This window comes from Passer domesticus, chromosome 1 (assembly GCF_036417665.1).
Source record: "Passer domesticus isolate bPasDom1 chromosome 1, bPasDom1.hap1, whole genome shotgun sequence".
Classification (NCBI taxonomy): domain Eukaryota; kingdom Metazoa; phylum Chordata; class Aves; order Passeriformes; family Passeridae; genus Passer; species Passer domesticus.
In genome coordinates, this window is record NC_087474.1 from 68,000,094 (window position 1) to 68,021,929 (window position 21,836).

Below are 21,836 nucleotides of genomic sequence, written 5' to 3' on the forward strand. Positions count from 1 at the left end.
CAGGACAATTCTACAATAAATTTGAAAGGCAGGATACATTACATTAAATACTAAATGATAAAATGTGGCAGTAATTTAAAAAGTGACTTAAAATTCTGGAACGTCAACATAAACACTTTCTTTTAGGCTAGCAAAAATGAGACTCATTAGATACTATTTCAGAGAACATTAAAATAATGTAATACTACATCTTCGTGAAGATGCATTTCGGAAAAAAAAGCACTGAATGTTATTCACTGCATAAATTATTTTTGCAAACTATTTTTTCTCTAAAAACATCTCCATAGCAAAACACATTTCACCATCTGTGTAATTACCAATAAAAAGTCCAAAGCTGTCAGAAGTGGCTGCGCATCCAGACTTTATAGTCCACCAAGGCGCAAGGCTTTCGCCTAAAGCAATGTATAAAATTATGCAGAACAGGAACACTAAAATGTGTCTGTAGTAAGTCATTATACTCCCGAGATAAACCAGTTTAAATGAACTGCAATGATTTGAAAAACTAATAAATATCTCATATGTGCTAACAAGAACTTCACACAAAAAAAACAGGAAATGAAGTAAACAAAATGTGGGTATAAACTACGCTTCTTTTTATTAAAAAGTGTCTCCATCACCTGACTGCCACTCTTGAAAGAACAGACACTTCTGAAAATGGCATTTTCAAATTCTTTTTAAATTGCTATTACACCTTACCTATGGTACCTTTAATACTGTCTGAAGTACTGTTTGTGGAGTTAGTAATACCACTTGTCTCTAACGCATAAATACAAAACTCTTTTGACTGATGGCAGTGTAGATCATATGAAAGCTCTTCCTGACTGTCAGCATAATTAGAGTACACATAACATAATGGGGAGTTGGAGGAGAACACAGCAGGCAGGCAGTGGAGGAAAACAGGAAAACTTAAAGTTCCAGTGATCCCAAGGTGAGGATGCTGATTTTTCAGACCAAGTGCGGTCTGTAGGTTGTTCTTTCAAACTCCATCTTATGTAGTCAAGAAAGGTTAGTCGTTTACCATCAATTGTAAAACTCAAAAAAAAGCTTCCTAGCTTCTCTCCTATGTGGCCTGTCTACTCTTGGGTAAAATTCTTCCTTATCCAATCTCCTCAATGCTGCAAAAAAGTGGAATAACAGTCCCCTTGATTTTTCCTCTCTTCTGGTTCTATTTAAAATTCTTTCTTACATTAAAATTTCAAATTCTGTTTCTGTTGATAGTACTGATTCTCTAATCAGATGAAATTTATGTAATTTTAAAAAAACTTTTCTGTTGCAAATGGTCTGAATACCAAGAATAAAATCATCCATAGGTCTGAAATGTTACAAGCAACAATGACCTAATGTTGTAGCTCTAGACTTATATATAGTGTGGTTTCTTAATGGACTGGCTTTTCAAAGCAGAGGGACAACCTGTTCCTGAAGAGCTGAAATTCTAACAAAAAAAAAATTGAAATCACTTTGGGTCTCCAAAAGAAACATACTAGCTTTCATACTTTTTCCTCTTGTATAGTAATTACTGGTTATTGATATTTTCTTAATTTCACACAATTTTAAATGCATGCTTTCAACTTTGTTACATTCCTTAATAACTTTTAAGGATACAGCCAAGACCTAAGCTTTCACACTTGAATCCTGGATGGAATTATTTCATTGAACTTATGTCTCCTGACATTCAATTTTTCTTTTGCTTTGCAGGTTGCAGAGTGAGAGTTCTGCAACATGTTAAACATTATGAGATAAAGTGACAGATGCAGGAATCCTCTGCCACTAGTAGTTGTGACTATAAAAGTAAGTTATTCTTGATCTCTTTTTTTCTTGGAAACTGCAGTAACACTGCACAGACAAACTTCACTAAGAAAGATTCAGAACTGCCAACATCAAGAATGGAAAGGGAGAAAAGAAGAGTTAAAATTGCTTTACAATTTTATTATCTAAATAGGCTTTTCACAGGCTAATGAAATAGATAATAGCCTTTTTATAACCTTGAGGTGATTCTGCTTCAGAACTGCAGTCTTTTATAGGCACTTAACTGGTCATACCTAACTGCACAAGAGAATAAACTGTGTCAAAAGCATAATTGTCCTTTAGGTAAGAAAAACAGACCTCCCAAACCTGCATGCCCAGGTCGAAATTTTTTCCCAATGCAGTCTTCTACTCTAGAAAAGGATATGCAGGTGAACTGCTCTGAAACAGAAATTCCTCCTTCCAATTTAAATTTGAATGCTGACTGAAAACTGTCTATTGGGGATCTGCAGAATTTCATATGCAGCAAAGCAGATTTTTCAGCAAACATCTTGATAAGATTAGGACAGCAGAATTCCTCATACACTGAACAATGTAATATATTCGATACAATAAACAAGCATCAAGTAAACAAAGGAAAAGAATCACATGACAGACATGAGACAGGTACACTTAATTGACTTGCTCACTTAAGGATTTCAATGCATTTACTGATTTGCATGTTTCATCACTTGCCATGAAGGGTTCAAAAAATAGAAACAATTCAAACTTTATGGTTAGTAGGTTCACCAACTCACAAAGTGCAAAGTTACACGCTGCAAATTCAACAAGGGGTGTCCATTCAACATGGTGAGCTTTTCCATGTTACATGACAAATAGGGAACTGCATATCACTGAATATCTCATTAATCAGAATTAGTCTACGGATGTTAATCTGGTCAATACCTGTCCAAATAAGTAACATTTGAAGGAGATGTCCCATTCCTCCTTGATTTCCTGTTCATTATTATTTTTTAAAGCTGATTACAATAAAAACATATTCAAATTTTTTAATTACTAGAAAGAAATTCTAAGTCTTCAACAGTTACTAGCGTGAACATTGTTATCCTCAAAAGTTGACAGTTGTTACACTAGCAACATGCAAGTCATAAGACAGCATTCACATGCTTTACATGTTTAGGATTCCCCAAGACTAAGGAAGACTCCAACAGAAAGTTTAGCCTGACAGATAGTCACAGACTTCCCAATTTTAATCTTCTGCAGCACTGTATAAAAGAAAAAATTAGTTTACAAATCAGCCGACCCACACTATCTTTATGGAAGTAATTAATCACAATTTAGATCCCAATAACTTCTATTGCAACAAATATGTTTATTTTCCTTTAGTAAATAGATAATTTGGAAAACAACTAACTAGATATTATTTTCATTAAATTTTCATTTTTATCAACCAAAACTGAACACTGAGCCTTGTTACTTTTAAGTTTTTCTACTGTCCAGTTTAAGCATGGGCAACCTGCTTAACATCCCTATGTCAGTTTCTCTCACTTTAAGATGGAAAAAAATAAATATTTCAAATAGAAGAATGTAAAACTAGCACAAGTCATAAAATCATTAGGGAAAAAAAAATGCTAGAGCAGTATAAAGTGCAGTTTCACTCTGAAAAGTGACTCTTAAGAGTGGCATCAGTTTTCAGGCTTTTAATTAAATCAGTATCAAGTTTATTCATTCACAAGAAACAAAGTCTTCTTTCTCCAAACGATTAGGCTGTACTTTAGTATAGTAGGCCTAACCAAATTTTTCCACTTGAAGAATACTGTCAATATGAAAAAATTAGGTAATTATATCGTAAGTTATTAATAGTGTATGGAAGCAAAGTACTTGATTTTATTAATTTACACAGATAAATAAAATAAACCAACATCTTTTCTAAACATTTAAAAATTTTTGGTCTAATATTATGATGGGAGGAAGTCCAATTTTTTGTATCAAAATTATACCTCTACTTTTCACAGTACCTCATTATGGAAGAACCCTATATTAGGAAAAAAGTGAAATTTATCACTACTTATGATTTTATATATGGATTTATGGCAACATGTAGTACAACTCTGAGTGGTGACTGCAGTAATGTTTTCACTCTTAAAATTAGTTATTACTCAAAACATTGTTAATTCAATGATCACACATAATTGTCAACATGGGATTCAGAGTTCATTTTAAGCAGTTTTTGAATCTTTAGTTCTGCAGAAGACCAGTCTTCAAAAACCACATAAATTAGAACAAAACTCAAGTATGAATTCATGATGGCACTGACACCAAAATCTGAAAGTCAAAATGACAAACACTCTTGTAGGTTAAAAGCTGATATCCTTTTTTTTTAAAAGGGGCATTTTTAAAGCTTCTTTTTAATAAGTCCCTTCTCTCTATGTGTCAGCTCCTGATATAACTGCTGGGCTTTACCTATACACTACTGTATACTACTTTTAAATCTCCAAGGTGACCAAATCAAATTTTCATTGACACCGTCCTTGTTTCTAGAAGAAGCCACAAAATGAAGGGTTTTTCAAATACATATGCCCTCACAAAATATTTCATGAGCAGGGAAAGAGGAAATTGCAATTCCAAAACTTCTACTTAAATGCTGCTTAAATGTCTGTTAACTCTAAACACATGTTTAAAAAAGAGAGTCACAAAAGGTACCACACTTTGCTCTTAAAAGAGCAAATGCCACTCTTAACACAAACATCACAAGGGTAACTATAAAACGTATATATGTTTCCCAAATTAAGAATTTCAGATTACTAACACTGTTGCTGAATAGGGTAAGATTGTACTATGTGTTTCAAGGTGAGTGTTCAGTGGCCTACCATGAAAGATCTAAAAAATGAATAGGCTAACTAGAAGTTTAAATTACAACTTTGAAACAAAAGCCATTAAGAGTCCATTCCCTAACAGACTGTATTAATGACTGTAAAAAAGATCTGGAAGCCAGCAGTGAAACCCTTGTGTTAAACAAATTATAGTTATGCCAATTGTCCCATATGCCAAATTTCAACAGCTGTACTTCTAAATCTTGATAACACTATCTCAGACTGAAAAGGAAAGAAAGAACATGAGACTATTTCCTAGAGTTGCTCACTTCAGGATGGAAACTCCAGAAAACAATGCAAGTATCCACATGGCAAGGAAGCAGCATGAATGCCTCTCAGATGCTAAGTTATGCCATCTCTAGCAAGACTGCTGACTGTTTACCTCCCAATTACTCCAGAGAATGGGAACATACAGAACATACTTGTGTTACAGTACAAGCTTTTCATCCATTTATTTCCTGGAGAGAATATTATCCAGAGCTACTCCATGAGTTTAGTTTCTATTCAAGATTCCAAGAACTGGTGATGTTACTCTTCCCACTGACTTTCAGAAAATATTCACTAAGATATATTAAAGAGTGCACTGAAATGTATGTTAGGAAGAAGTAAAAAGAATTTACATTTGGCACAATGTCTGCCATATACTCTGCCTTAGGTGCAACCTTAAATTCCCTTAAACTTTCCCCTTTTAGAATTTTTATGCCAAGGAAAATCATTAACAAAGGGAAAAAAAAACCCTTTTGAAGGTAATAGCAAGGTCATATTGTAAGGTTATTAACTGGATTGATAATATTTTTTTGCCTCTTTCTATGTGGCACTCGGTTCTGAATCTAACAGTAAGAAGTGCTAAGCACACAAAAGTGAAGAGCAAGGCACAGTTCTCTCTTCTGCCTGTGTTTAAAATTTACAATATCCTACCAAATGTAATTGTCACTTCACATCTGAAGTGCTTCACTTCCTTAAAAGTCTTCACAAAAACTTGTTAAAGGTGTTGAGTCCAAAAAAAGTCATATCCGATTTCTCCTTTCATTAAAGAAAACTGGCTGTTCCATACTGCATGATCAAACAGATTTCAAATTACATGCAAAGATTCAAATTAATATTTTTATATTGAAGCTGACTTAAAATACACCTTCCTTTTCTTTGGCACAAATATATCCACCAAATCTGAAAAGCTCCAAGAATTTTAATTAGTTTCATTATTTACTACTCCTTTATTTCCTATATATGCTTGATACATAGTTAACAATGTTGTTGAGTTACTGTTCAGCATCAATTTCAGTGGTAAACTGCTCTTTGAAGTCAGGGTACTAAACAGCAAAATCCTTAAAAATATGTACGATTATATACATACACCTTTCTTTGACAAACACCCAAATATTTATCAAAATTCCTAAACAGGCCAAATTTAACAAACATATTTGTCTAAGGAAAATCACTTGCTTTATTTAGTTGAATGTAAGTTTCATACTGAGTATTACAGCTTGAAACTATTAGTTATTTCTTTTAACTGAAAGCCTGCAAATGTATATACAAGAAAAAGATGAAACATTTTAAGGATTTATAAAATGGTGTTGCTAACCTCGTACTGTCAGCTTGCTGTATAACTGTGAGTTCATTTCTTTGTCTCTCTTGTAACGTCGAAATTCATCAACAGCTTCCCGTACCACTGTGACCGTCAAAACAAATCCCTGTTAAAGACACAATTATGCAGTTCAGAATTCTCAGTGCTAGAATAGAAATAGACAAGTAGGAACACTACACAGAGTAAGAACATGTGCTCAGAACATTTACTTTTCTTTTTTTTTAATTTGGATTTGAGTCTTTTATTCAATAAGTTAAAATAGTATCTTGGTTTAGTCCAGGAAAAACAAAATCAGACTTGCACATTGTACTAATATAATTAACTTCCAAATACATATAATTTAGACAGCATTTCAAAATGCAAAAAAGGAAGATGTTTTGGATTACCTAAAGACAGCCTTTATAGTCTCAATAAGCTTATTTCCTTATCATCCACAAACTTTAGGGCTTTACCAAAAACTTTTAAAAAGCCTCCAATTCTAATGTTGAAAAATTGCCTTGTGCCTAATACAAAGAAAAAGATAAATGGATGGCTAGTTCTATAATTTTGCATCTTAAATGTAGCTATTTAGCAACACATCACAAATATGGACCAAGGAAAAGGGGATTTGTTCTGAAAAACTAAGTGTCTAAATACTTGGGCTGCTCCTTTCACAGACTACTGCAGCTTCTACTGGAAGTGCACAGAGTGCTTCACTCAGCTGTGATGGTCTCTGGCTAGAAAGGGTGGTAAGCTAAAAAACACAACAATTCAGGGGTAAGAACATAAATTTCCTCTCTACCTCTCTAAATCTCCCCAGATCAGATCTTCTGGCTTAGACTCAGCACTTGAGTTTTTCAATGTTCACCAATGAAAGAGAAAGAAAATTTTTACCACTAAAAGGACCTTTCATTATTATAAGATGGATATAAAATTCAAATATTAACAAATCCACCAAGAAACAAGATTCTACATAATCTATCTAGCTTCAGACAGACACCACAATTTTATAGAAGAAAATGTATGCCATTAGATTTCTCTTACAGAAGTCCACAGTTTGCCAAACTTCCTCTAACGTCCCAGCAATATGAAAGGAGTGAAGGTGTAGAGTTTTCCTAAAAGTGTTGACTAAAATCCTCCTACCAATTTTAGCAATGTTTTGCAGTTCCAGACCAAAGTTCCATGGCTTATCCAGCTATGACCTTATAGTTTAGCACTACTTATTTGTTCAAGTTTACATTGTCTATACTTATAGTGGAACTACATAGAACAAAAAATGCCCTGTACAAAAAGCATTCTCTTTTTATTCCACAGGGCATAACTGAATTTTAAAAATCAGATTTTCTCCCTTTCTAACAGCGGTATTTTCAGATGCTTTGGCAATATAGATAATTAAGCAGCATATAAAAGGGCACTCCTGAAGCACCTTCAAACATATTTCTCATTTGCACACACTTTGTTACTAGACAGTAATCAAAACACAGAATGCAAGGTGTTCCTTGCAAGAATTTACTCTAGCAGCCTCTTGCTGAGCAGCTGAGTACAGCTAACCTCATGACTATGAGAAACAATTTAAAAAGACACTTCTCTTTTTACTCGCTCAAAGGAAGTTGATATTCTTCCAAAGGAGAGCTAAAATTGTGAAGTCAGTTTATCAAGGGAACCTCTCATCTTTCTTTAACTGTAAGCAGGTAAGTATTTTTAATGTACTGCCTGCAATCAAACCTGTATCCTTTAAAACTTTTTGTATGCTGGAATGGAAATGAGAAGTCCATTCCCTAAAGCAATTGAAAATAAATTAGCAAAATAGTCTTGTTTTAAGAACTTTGGGGCTTGATATAACTGTATCTGTGTTGTAAAAAACTGTTGAAACAAACCAAAGGCAAAAAAAAATCCAAACAAAACAATGCACAAAATCCACATACACGATGAAAAAAAAACCCCATCAGTTCTAGCAATAGTCAGCTTCTAGTCATTTGGTTGTATGTATCAGGGAAAACAATTTTCCTTTAAAATGTTGAGAGTAAATACAAGTCATAGCTACTCCTCTGATTATTACTGAAGATTTATCAGTAGTTACATGTCCTTCAAATAAAACCTACAGTTATCTGAAGCACCAAATACAGACCAACAGATCAGACTTAAATGTTTTGTTTTTTCCTCATAGATGCTTAGCTTAGCTCAACATTCAATTGCTGCCTTTTACCTGGAGGTTGATTATTAGTAGAAAAGCTATTAAAGTAGAATCAAGTCGGTTTAGCAAAAAAACCAAACTGAGATACTGGTATTTTCAAGCTATATGTGAAAACTGGGATGCATAATTCAAAATAGCTTTGAATAAGACAAACATATTTATACAGAACAGATCACTAGTGTTCACAAAATACAGTATTTTCCCCTTCTTTGAGTAGGATAGAAATGAGCTGAGATGCTAAGGGTTTACTTGTTTCTTTTCCTTACTATCCCACTAATATATAGTGCTGTACACAGTACATCATGGTGAATAGAGCAACTTCCAGACAAAGCTGACTTCTGTCTTTTTTTACTGTGTCAGTGACAAAGATTTGTAAATATCCATTTAAAATCCCACTGTTGAACAAGCTTTCTATCTTGAAAGTGGTTTTTTGTTGCAGAAGAAGCAAAATTCTGGGAAGAGAGGTGGGAAGAACATCTAGGATGGTCTCTCTATTTATCCATAGTTAAAAGAACACGTTACAACAATTAAAACAATGAAATCAATCTGGAATATTTACTCTATTGACTTGTGAAGAACGACCTTTACTCAAGCAGTCAGCATGTCACAGTTCTTCTTGAATACTACTGAAAATAAATGCTACTGAAAAATACCAATTTTCAAAGAAAGTTTAAAACTTAAGTCATTTGCTCTTCCTGCCTTTAAACCTAGTGTGGAGGGACTAGGAAGAAGATGAAAGAAAAGGTAATGTTCTGGTTACAAATAAGAAAATAATTCCAAATCATGGCATTATAGCTGGCAGACTACCAAAAAGGTCATCTCTGACAAGAAATCAGTTTTCAAACCATAGGAAACCTGAGTCAGAAGCAAGTGGTTTGAACAGTCTCCCAAGAAAATACTGCAAAGAACTCAATAATAAAAAGATGTATCAAAAGAAAGCCAGTGCAACTGGCAGGGTGATCAATTAGATGAAGCATGTTTAATTAATAACTTCTTTTCAAGGAACAATTTCCTCCTGATTTATCCACGACTTAAAATATTTTATCTCAATTTTTGTGAGAAAAGGTTGTGATCAAAACTGATACAGAAGGAATGCAAAAAATTTATGCTCACAATTCTGGCCTAGTCTGAAAACACAAAATAGTCACCAAATAACAATAAATTGAAAGATATTTAACACACAAATTACCTATGTTACCCAGTAAGTTTCTTTAGTAGCTGGAGCTTTTTTTGCTGGCTTTTTTAAACTCTTGAGTGACCAGCAGGCAGCATGGAGCATTACACACTGACACGCTGGTTAATAAAAAAACCTCTCCTGTGGGGCAGAGGCATAGCAGGCAAGTGGAAGGGAAGGCTGTTAAAGAACAGCTTTCAAATAAGCATTTTACTTCTGTTATGTTCTTTGACCACTGTAGTTTACCAGTTGCAGGTTTATGCAATGTACACAGACATGAACCTTTCATTGATATTAAAACCCCCAAATTTCTAGTTAATAGTATTTTTCTGTTTACCAGAGGAGCCCAGTACGTGTACAGGTAGCCTATTTTCAGTGCTGGTACAAACTGTGAGCAGGACACGATGAGAAAATAGAGATTCAAGAAAAACTTGAACTGTTCATATAAAACCTAAAAGGAAAAAGAAAGTAGATAAATGTCTTAAAATTCCCAATCATAATATACATAAAGTATGCTTTTTCATGATAGGAGATATAAAAGCATTATATGTCATACTGTTATAGATGTCATTATTACAGTACTTATATAGCACAATATATTATATAACATCACACACTACTACATTATTTTAATATTGTACTGCTATTTTTATATTATATTGTTATTTTTGTTGAGAAAAATCCATTGACAGTATTGCCTCTTTTCACCCTAAAAAACCAATTTGCTAAATTTTGAGAATTTTGAAAACTGGACTATGTATCAAGATCACTGTACAAAGATTTAAATATTGGTATTAAGATATATTTATTACTAAATCAAAGATTTGGTTTAAACTCAGAGCTAATTATCCAACTTTTAAGTGAAGCCACAGTAGACTTATCACAGAATACATTCTCTCATACTCAAAAGCAATGGCAGATGCAGAGATTCCTTTGGTAATTAAAAGCACCACTTCAGCAAGCACACCTTCTCAAGATTGCTTTGGTTGTAATTACAATGTTAAGAACATTATTCACTTTATAGAATTTTGAATCTTCAAAGTCTTCACATATTTCTTCAGTAAGCCAGGGTAATATGGCACCCCCAGTAGCATTAAGAGAAGTGGTTACTGGACTTGGAACACTGAGACTTAAGAAAATGAATAACCAATTACTTAAAAGATAAAACATTGAAAATAGAACAAAAAGCCACATTCATGGATTGTCTCTATCTTTTCATCTTAAAATTCAGTTAATATTACAATGACTTTTGCACAGAAATTAAAGTTATTTGACTCATATTTATTGCTCCTACCAGTCCAACATTATTAATTAATTATGTAAAAACCTATGTGCTAGGAAAAAATATTCAGGAAAATTCAAAGCGTCATTCTGGCAGGCACAACAAAGTACTGGTACCTCAAAGCTGCCAGTTCAGCTAGAGACTACTGAAACATCCTCCAAGCATAAGATTTTTTTAAAGAGCATGGAATGCTATTTCATGACATACCAATAAAACTATAAAGATAAAAAAGTGAAATCAGAAGTTGTCAAAAAGGTCAGAGCATTCTTCCAAAAGACAAGTATTTCAGGCTCAACCTGCACCTTATGTTGATCCTGATGAAGTTCATACACTCATTTCTGCTAGTATGTTTAACTATTTACAAAAACTTGATACACACGGTCAAAGAAAAGTCCAGACAGTACTTTAGGAGGTGCAGATCTTCTAGGAGAAGGTGGAAATTAAAAAGCACCTTCCTACAAATTTTTTGAATCCTGGCAGACCACTGACAGTTCATTCAATACAAAGCTAAGCACTTCAGCCCAGTTAGGCAAATTGAAAAGTCTCCAGCTACATAAAACTAATGAAACTACTGCCTCGAAGTTCAGGAGAGGTATCTTCAAAACCCACCCATCACAGAAGGTATGTTTTATGAAAACTCATGCAAAATTCCTAAGCAGCTGTATCAAGATGTATATGAAATTGTAAATGGAAATTGAACAGACTGGTATAAAGGAAGAAGCAGCAAGTATTTTACGGAATGTTCAGAAATTTGCTGATAGTTTGGAAATGTTACAGCTCTTTTAGTCAGCAAGTAAAATTCTGTTAATCTAAGCATTATTTTAAGTTTGTATTTGGATATGAAATCATTGAATATTACCCATTGCCAGCTTCAATGTTTAAAAAACTATAGAAGAGAACATAAAATTTCACATGATGAAAATCTCAACCAGAGAAGACCATTGGAGTCAATATTTATGATTTTGTTATATTTATGGATTTGGAACCAATACAGTGACGTTCCCTACAAATTACTTCTAGTAAAGCAGCATAAAAAAGACAGCTACACAATATTTTAATAAATGAAAAGTCTCACTTTATATCTAAAATTAAAATTTGAAAACATTTCATTTTCACCAACTATTAGGCTTTACATTTAGGATTTCACTTCATTTTGAAGTTACTATTTTTTCAAATACTAGCATCAAATTAAAAATCTGACTTCACCTAGTGGGTAAAACCAAGATTTTTAAAAGATCAGAAAAGAACAAACATTCTCTTTCACAATAGGGAATTGCAAACTATGTCTGATCCCTATAAGGAACGCGAATCTTGTTCATGATTTGTAATCCACACTGCAGACTTTCAGTTGCAATAATCAATGGCTTACTATATGCTTAATGAATTTTGTGACCTTTAGGAAAGCATATGTGGTTTAACCAATTTCAGTGTATTTAATAATTTAAACTTTGGAAGAAAACATTTACTTTGTCCAATAATGATGAGAATATTTTATCCACATGTGATAAGTGACATTTTATTTTCCTGACAGGAGATCAGTCTTAATTACAAGGCCATTTTTTTGTTGTTGTTGTTTTAATAAGGAAATGCATTACAAAACACCTGCCAGTCTTTACACTAAAGAGGCCAGAAGAATAGAATCAATACTCTTATAAATCAGCATGATCACTTAAATAAAAAATTTAAGTCAAAGCATTCAATGTATTCAAAAGTACAAGACAGTCTTTGCTATGGGACACAGGACTCTTGGATGGTATTTGTAAAAATATGACTAAAAGTGTAATACTAAAATTTATAATATCACACTAAGATACATTTTCAGGTTTAACTACTTAAGTTTCAAAAATTGTTTCTCTGTTGCTAACTTTCATTATAACAACACTTTAAAAAAAAAAATGAACTAGACAAAACTGTAATGTCTCTTTTGTCTTCACATACATGGTGTATAGTACAAGCAAAAAACTGAAATCAAGGCACAATACGACTTCTTAGGAAAAAAGACTTTTCACTCCACAACGAAAGTATTTGCTGAAGAACAGCACTCAAAGTCAAAAATACCTGCAAAAAGACTGCAATAACAAATGCAACTCTGAAAAGCATTAAATTAGGCTTACTTGTCATACAAATTGAAGATGTTAGTTGTTTTTGTTCTTTAAGGAGCTGTCCATTTTGTAATTCATTATTTATTATACTTTCAACAGCAAGGAGTATGAGGAAAGATCCATGGGACTAAATTCAAATTTTCAACTATTTACTTCTCAAGTGAAATCAATCCTTTGCATGCAGAACTGCTTCTTTTTTATAAAAGGATTACAAATTTCTAATGCTGAATAGAAAAGTGCAAAGAAACTCATCTCAAATTGCAAAAGCTTCATTGAAATCCAACTACTCAAACTGCAATTAAGTACATATTCCTTCAAAAACCAAACAATTTAATAAAAATGGAGCCTTGCTCTCAAACTGTTAATTTTCATTGAAGTCATTGAGACAAATATAGAAAAAAGAAGAACCTGGTAAAATAAAATTAACTTTTGTGGATTAGTCAAAAAACACTACAGAACATACAGTCAAGCAGAACACCAGAAAATGTTTAGTGGCCTTACCCCAGGTATAAAGGTAAAGATGTTGTACTTTTGATTTTTTATGGCATTTTTGGGGTATTTCTCTTCACACTTTTCAGGACACCCAAGCCACACTGTGCGAGCCTTCAGGTCTTTCTTTCTTCGACAAATGTTTATGAGCCAATCAGAACAACTGAAAAGAAAGACAATAGTTTATTTTAAAACTAAAAATGTACTACACAAGATCACAATTTCCAAAGCTGGAATTCCCGAAGGCAAATACCTAAGAAAACAGGCTAAAAAAATGTTTGCCATAACTATATAAGCAAGCTTGATGTTAGCTTCTAATATTTAGGGCAATTCAGAGTACTGAACTCAACCAGACACACACACATGAACATTTGCACATTCTTTGCAGAAAATCCTAATAAACTAATGAGAAGTTTCACTACATCACACCCTGATACAGGTTAAAAAAATTCAAGTTAATAAGATTCTGCATTATGCCTTATAGTCTTTTGGCTGAACTCTTTATCTTGGATTACTGACATTCAGATTATGCTAATGATTGAAGAGGAACTAAGGCTTATGTTTGATACAGTTCAAAAGATTTCAGCAGCTTTGGACACAATTACCACATAATTTGCAAATCTTCAGCTTCCTCCATACCACTGCTAATGCCATACAGCCAAATGTTAAAAAAAACCAAAAACAAACAAACCAAACCTAACAAACAAAACCAGAAAACCATGCAAAACAAGTCCACTACATAAGTGCAGATTGCACAATGATCTGCAATAGGGGAACTTCAGTTCACAGAAAAAAGGAACAGCATCCTTGCCTAACCAGTTTACAAATCTACAAACCATGAGCAGTGAGATAGAGAAGGGCTCACAGCAACGTTTAAACAATTGCATTTTGGACAAGGATACAGGAATGGTGGGAAGGGGTCACAACAAGGAGGAACAAAAGCTGGCAAATGGAATGATGCCTCTGAGGCTCAACAGACTATTTACTAACAGCCATAAAACAAGGAACAAACATGGACTTGACTCAACTCACATAATGTAATCAGCTTAAGTACTTGCTAGTGCTATCTACAAAGGCAGAAAGACTACCCAGAGACCATTTGCAAAGAAAAGTAGCTTTGCTGTACACTGCATACTCTTGATTTACAATCCCATACATTAAAGGAAAAATTATTTGTAGTTATCTGTTAATACAGTGAGCAGGTGCCTAAATCAGGCTGGGCATCTGTTTTAGACAAGTGAATCAGGAACACTGAGCAGACAGGCCTTCCATGCTCTTCACCTACTGCAGTTGACTGAGCTGATAACAGCAGATTTCAGCTACATCAGCTAATGAAGCAGACATGAGAAACAATTTCTAGTGAGGTTTCTGAATATACTGGCAGTATTTTTGATGCAGCAAAAACATTAAGAAATCCTTACAAATTTTATTCACACCAACAGGTAGAATTTGGCTGAGAACAAAACAGAAATTTAAAATCAAATCACCTCAGCACTGTATACTGGACTCATTCTGTATAGTCAACCTATTCATATGTATTTGTACACACCCGTAAGAAAACAGAAGTCACAACCAACAATGACATGTCAAGAACAACCTCCAAAATTGAACTAATTTCACTCTGAGAAGAACTAATTGCAGTACTGCTTGAGTGCACGTCCTCTATGGACTCCTGGAGCTTTGAGCACCCTCATCCAGTGTGAGATGTTGGTACCCATGCCAGGGATGCTGGATTAGATGACCTTTAAAGGTACCTTTCAACCAAAATCATTCTACGATTCTATGTCTCTAATACAATTTAACTCTCAAGACATTCATTATAAGAAAAGTAAAGGAACATACTCTTGGACTTGATACAGTTGGAAAAATCATAATTGCAGAGTAACTTATATAAAACCAAAGTAATTTCAGTGAAGGTCTCAAAAGCTTTATTTAGAACTTACTGGGTAATTGACAGTTGAATATTTCATTTTTTGGACCACAAAAACACTAGAAGAGAGAGGGGTACATGCAAAAAGCAGATCAGAGTTCAAGGCTGTCTTGACAGATTAGAAAACCTAAGAAAGTAGCTGGAAGACATAGAATGGAGTTGAACAGCTACAAGTGCAACACAGTTTACAGAGAAATAACCAACTACACAAATACATAACCAGGAAATGCTCAAAAACCAGGTGGCAGCTGAGTTACTGCATGAGAATGTTATACATGTGCAAATCTGTTCAGTGTGGACAAGAATGCTTGTAGCAAGTCATGAATGTATTCCTTTCTCTCAGGCAGTGCTAGCATGATCTCAGTTGGCTTACAGGACCATTCTGAATACCAAATTTCAACAAACAGGCCTATTGGGAAAACAGAGACCACACACAAGAGCAAGAAAACAATTACAGGTCTAGAAAGCAGGGCAGTCTGACTACTAGATACACCAAAAGAAACAAAGCTGTTCACAGAAAGCTGAGTGTAGACTTAATATGGTTTCAAGTATGTAAGAACCAGCTGCAAAGAGGAAAGGGACCATTATTCTCTAGGTCCACCATCATTAACTAATGACAGACCTTCAACTGCAGCAAATCAATAAGCAGGGTGGGCATAACATGGATAGATATTGAGCAAACTCCAAACTCTTTTCATGATAGGGGTGGAGGAGACACTTAAGGAGGCTGGAATTTCTGCATATCACTAAGATGTAGTTAAATCAGACATCAGTGGTAGATATAATTCATTATGTACAGGCAAGGAATCAACTGGAAATCTCTTAAGGTCCTTTCCTAGTCTGTTTATTCACAATTACAGAATCATGAAACATACAAATACTGCAGGTAAGGAAGACTGATAGCTTACATTGCCATAACGCCTATTAAAGTGTGCTTGTGTGTAGTCTACATAATCCCATGCTTATTACAAATTAATTTTTCCAAAGAATGGAATTCAAAGTTGTTGGCTCCTTTTAAAGAAAATTAAAGGTTATGTCAATAGCAAAATTGTTAATAGCAACAATAACATTGTTATGGAAATACCACTACATCAATACTCACAAGCTGACCTTTAAAATACTTCAATTTTAAATGCTGGATTCTTAAGATTTTCTCCTGGATTCTTAAGATTTTCTCCCTGAAAGTGTCACTATGGGATGGACATAAACATGCATTTTATTTTTGCTACAAAAATGAAATGTCCTGTCATCAGCTTCTCCCAGTCACTTTAAAATAGTGACAAAGAATTACTCTATCACAAAAACTGTAAGCGTTAATTCAGCTTTCAAAATTCAGCCCTGTAATTTAGTAACATACAAATGAGAAACATTATTACACTTGTCTTTAAGCAAAATAAACATCAGTCTTTCCTTTTCATGATTCCACAATCAGTTTAATGACTGTGAACAGATCCTGCTGCTGCCAAAATGTCCAGTACCTCCCTCCCCCCATAACAAAGGTGTGGATTCTTGTTCCTTCCCTTGTGCTGGCGCAAATACTTATGCAACTGCATGGGAAAACTAGGCCTGCAAATCAATCCAGCTGTAAACTAATGCAGAATAAAAGGGGATTATTTTCAGTTATATCCATCGCCAACCTTTAAAAATCTAAAAAAACTGTAAAAATAGTTGAAACAATGCAGGTGATATGTTTGCAGCAGAAGAATGATTCCACTCAGTGCCAACTTGATAAAACTGCTCATGGCATTAAAGCTTTAAACTTGCTAGTTTCCAGGGCAGGCATGTGGAGACAGAAGAGACAGCTTAGTTATACAGGAGAAGTGTAAGAACAGACCTGTAGGAAAAAAGTTCCAAGAAAAATAACTTTTTTTCCTGGAGAAAGTGAGCTAGCATGGCAGATCTTCCTACAGTCCCATAGACAGAAATTCCCCGACAATCTTTGAAATCCAGCATTGTTCAATCAGTTTTTAATTTGAACTGAAAACAGATGGAATATTTGATTAGGCATAGTCTCTTTTGTAGAATCCTTTCCTCAGACATTAAGGACTTCCCTACTGCTAAAATGAAGCATTCACCTAAAGCAACATAAGTACACTGCCTTCTCTGCCACAGTCTCCCCTCCTTGAAACTACTTATTTTGATACAGATCAACAAACACCATCAAGACCATTAGATTAGCAAATGCCAAAAAGTACAAACACAAGAGTCATGTCTGACTGGGAAACAACTACAATACCTTTGATAAAAGGTTTGACTGGCACAGAGCTAACAATCAAGTTCTCAGACGTGAGAAATCACAGATTATGAAAATATTACAGGTTATGCCCAATCAATATTGTCATGGTTCAGATGAGCTTTACTACCATAACATTAGAAATCAGTTAAATTCTTGTATTTACAGTTTCAGGAGCAATTACTGCTTTATCACAGAAAGAATACAAGGTGGACATGCCGGCCTCAGAAATCCTAATCAATTTACATTAATTAAAAAATTTAACACCTATGAAGTCTACCCAATTTTTTTTTTAACTCAGATTGTCACCATCCAACACATTGATAATCTGTTCTTGAATTAACATTCCCCAATACAGACCATATTTTTGAGCGAGGGTATAGACCCTTTCACGGGCTTTCTGTACCCAGTAAATTTGTATAATAAATGAGAGTAGCATTCTCCAAGCTTCAAAACACCTAGAAACATAATGTAACACGCAGCATGATTGAGACACACTTCAGATTTTTTGAACTCTTATGTAAAACCACATATAATGCTAGGGATTCAGCAGTAAAAAAAATATAAAGTACATCCTTGTTTACCGATTTAAGTTTGTATTTCAAATGTCCTTGTGTAGAAAATTCAACACATGTACAGAAAGTCTTTTCCTGAAACTGGTTGCAAGCTGTGTTGTCTGTATCAATATAACAGACTGTATGTATAAAAAATAACCAAATTTATAAAACAACTTCAAGGCATATCTATTAAATAGCATTTTACTAACCTACTTTCTAATGTATTATTTTAATGTGGAGGAACAATAAGCACTGTCTTCATATTAGCAACCAATACCATATTTAAACTAAAAACAGCAACAACAATCCACCAACCAAAAAAACTCCCCACCAACAAACGAAAACCTGGAGTAATTGTTAAATAAGCACCCTTAACTTTTTCATAAATAGAGCGTATCTCTACAAGTCAAAAGCTAAAGTAAAAGTCTCAACTGACTCCGCAGCTCTAATAATAAAGGCTTTTTTTTTATTTTCTCTTTTCATTACTTTTATCTTACAAGCTTAACTGCCAGTATCTTTCACAAAACAGCATTTTCATCAGAATAGAAAGATAACATAAAAGCTCTATATTGTCTGCAAGGGTCAGCTTTTCCTTATTAGGTTTTAAGTAGCAGAAACTAGTTCTGCAAAGAAAACATACTGTAATTATTGTACTCAACAGGTAGCTTCAGTAATCAGGCCAAAAGCAACACAGTGGTCATGTCATTCTCAAAAGATCAGCATTTTCCCATGCTTCTGCATAACAAATGCGTTGCAGATTAATTGAAAGCGTACAGGCCATCTTAGAGCCCAAATTAATCCGAGCATTTGATATCCCCTTCACTTCATATGGAAATGCCATTCAATGGCACCATTTTCATAGGGACAAAGTGTTTTTTGATAACAAGTGGAATGTAAATCTCATGAGAAAGAAATCAATCCAGCCCAAAGAACTCCAGAGTATTGATCTATGTGCATTATAATTTCACAAGCTTGAAGAGAATTTGTAAGTTAAAGAGGAAATGATTACAACCACAAAACAGCTGCTATATCACAAAGTTTTCTTTTAACTGTGCTATGAAAGCAAGAAATAAGCAGTTTCTGAAGTTAAAAGTTATATTGGTTGAATTAAGTCTTCAGTTTGTTCAAAATCAAAGAAAACATTTGATTTAATTATGATGCTTTTCTTGCAAATGGAAAAACTTGCATAGAAAGTTCACACCATTCAGATGTGATCAACAAGTGTATTGTCTAAACTGAAGTTAAAAGCTGAATAAAAGATTTTTACAAAATCATTTTTCAAGTACACAGAACTTTGTCAAACCTTCCATATTTGCTCCTGAAAAGCAGGTAAAACTTTTTAGACTTAAGAGTAAGAGTTTGTGATGTAGCAACAAAAATCTATAGAATATAAAATTCTAAAGCTGCAAAGTAAGAGATGGAAAACTTCCTCTCACAAAAATGAGATTAATCCTAACAATGCAAGACAGACCAAAACTCCTACTGGGTATGGGGGTTTTTGTTTGTTTGCAACATGTAAAGTGATTTGGAACACAAACACAAAACTTTCGCTGAGAATCCAAAAGAAATCAAAGGCCCCCTGAGCTTGGCTTCAGAATAATGCCTAGTCTTTTTGTGTTCATCTTTCTGTCACAGCTTTGAAAAATTTACAATTTCATTTAAAGCACAAAAAGACATTCTAAATGTTGAAGCAGAGATTTCAGCCTCACCCAGATGCAGGTATGAGGTACTGATTTCCATAAAAATAGGGTGAAACTTTAGGTTCTGTTTAACTGAAACTTTAAGTTCTGTTTAAGTCTCAGACTTCTTTAATCTTACATTACATTTAAAAGAAGCCTGCTTGTCTTCTGGAAAAAAGTTTCAGCTGTTCCTTTAACTTCCATACACTAACACACACAAAAATTGTTTTCTAACATGCTCCTCTCCATTTCAAGTGTGAAGGCATCAACACACAATTGTATCCCAAACCAATACTTCACACCACATAAAAACACTACTACTACACAGTGAAAGTAAATACTGTGGGTCTAACAATACAGTAGCATCCAAGTTTCCTGCATGATTTTTTGTATGATCCTAGGTAACTTTATCAACTGCAAATTGGCATTTCAAAAACTCAACTATTTTATGGGCCCCAGAAAAAATTTGTAAAGTGCTATTATAATGAGAAACCATCAAAAAGAGTAACTTACACCGACTGCACATCCCTGATTTTTATCAAATACAAAGCCTCAATAATGCTCTCAGCCCAGATGAAATCTTTCTACTACAATGACAGGTATTTACACTCTCAGAAATTCTCACCCAAGAGGAGGTTTCTATGCAGCCTAACTGGACCAGTAGATAAGATACCATAGGATTCACCTCCCTTCCACATCTTTTTCCCTACTTCATCTAAGCAGGCATCTGCAGCTTTCCTATGGGAGTATTCTCTGTCTCCTCATATCTAACTTCAAGCTTCTGCTAGAATCTCATGCTCATTTTTTTATTACTTTTTCCATTAAAAAAAGGAAAATTATCTGCTATGATGTTCTATTTTAGAGAACACTAAAATTATTAAAATGCCTGCAGGTGTAAGTGCAAGACCAAATGGACTCTTTACTGTGTCCAAATTCAGTTGAGGAAATCAGCAAAGCAGAAGTCAATACACACACAATACTCCCCTAAAGCCTCTTTCTTAGCGAGGACTTCTGTTTTCACACACCTATATCAGCAGTAAAGTATGTATAGAGCATAGCAAAAAAAAAAGTAAAAAAAAAAGAAAAAAAAAAAAAGTAAGAAAGAATCCATAGTGCAATTTCCCTTCTCTTTTCCTTCTCAAATATCCATCATAAATATGACTCATGTAATTTAAAAAACAGGTTTGAAAGTTTCTAGGCTTGAAAGCTGAGACGTATCTCTCAATTTTAAAAAGCAAGTGGGAACATGAAATTTTGTAATCTTCAGCACTAATGACCATTTCTTGTGACATTCTCTTACAATTTTTAATTAATTCTAACACAAACTCAACTTGTAATTGCCTATCTCTATCCAAACACTGTAAATTCCATGTCAGGGTGCAGTCTTTACTGATCTCCCTGTCTTCATCAAACTTACAGCAATATAACCACAGTAACTAATAATCACTAATTCTTATCGAACTGAACTCACATAGAAGTATATTGTTTGAAATGTATCTAAATTTTAAGACATGTCCAAAATATTAACAACTTCTTTAAATACTTATAAATGTTTTTAACAGCTTTAACACTCCTTCTAAAACCCATTTACATATACAAACACTACTTCTGTATACTTTTCTACCTTCCTTCCAGCTTCCATACACTTAACCTCTATAATAAAATTAATAAACCATGAGGTTTTGTTAAATCATTATATGAAACAGAAATCAACACAGATCATTTTTTTAAAGCTTTCTAACAATTATTTCAAAAAACTGAACGTGTACAAACACAGGTTTGCTTAAGTAAAACAACAGGCCTCTTAATGTGGCATGAAAACCAGCTGTGAAGACTTCTGTCTAAATCTGTTCTAAAAATATGTGCCAAAGAAAGCATTTGCCATTTAAATGCACTCAAAATGCTTCACTCAAAAAACTTCACCTTACTGATTGTCAGATTTTATTGCTCCAAACTACATAACAAGGAAGATCCTTAATAATCCTAACAGCAGTTTCACTACTTAGAAGTTTTGCT

The 21,836-nt window shown here is 34.0% G+C and overlaps 1 protein-coding gene across 2 annotated transcripts in view; it reads right to left on the reverse strand.

Annotated features, from left to right (window-relative positions):
* Window positions 1–21,836, reverse strand: part of ATP9B (ATPase phospholipid transporting 9B (putative)) — a 151,297-nt gene that overhangs the window by 113,426 nt on the left and 16,035 nt on the right. For both annotated transcript variants that reach the window (XM_064422474.1, XM_064422464.1), the window contains exons 3-5: window positions 13,434–13,584; window positions 9,886–9,999; window positions 6,199–6,307 (exon numbers count right to left, since the gene is read on the reverse strand). In XM_064422474.1, coding sequence (XP_064278544.1) covers window positions 6,199–6,307; window positions 9,886–9,999; window positions 13,434–13,584 — 374 coding nt within the window. The remainder of the gene's footprint in view (window positions 1–6,198; window positions 6,308–9,885; window positions 10,000–13,433; window positions 13,585–21,836) is intronic.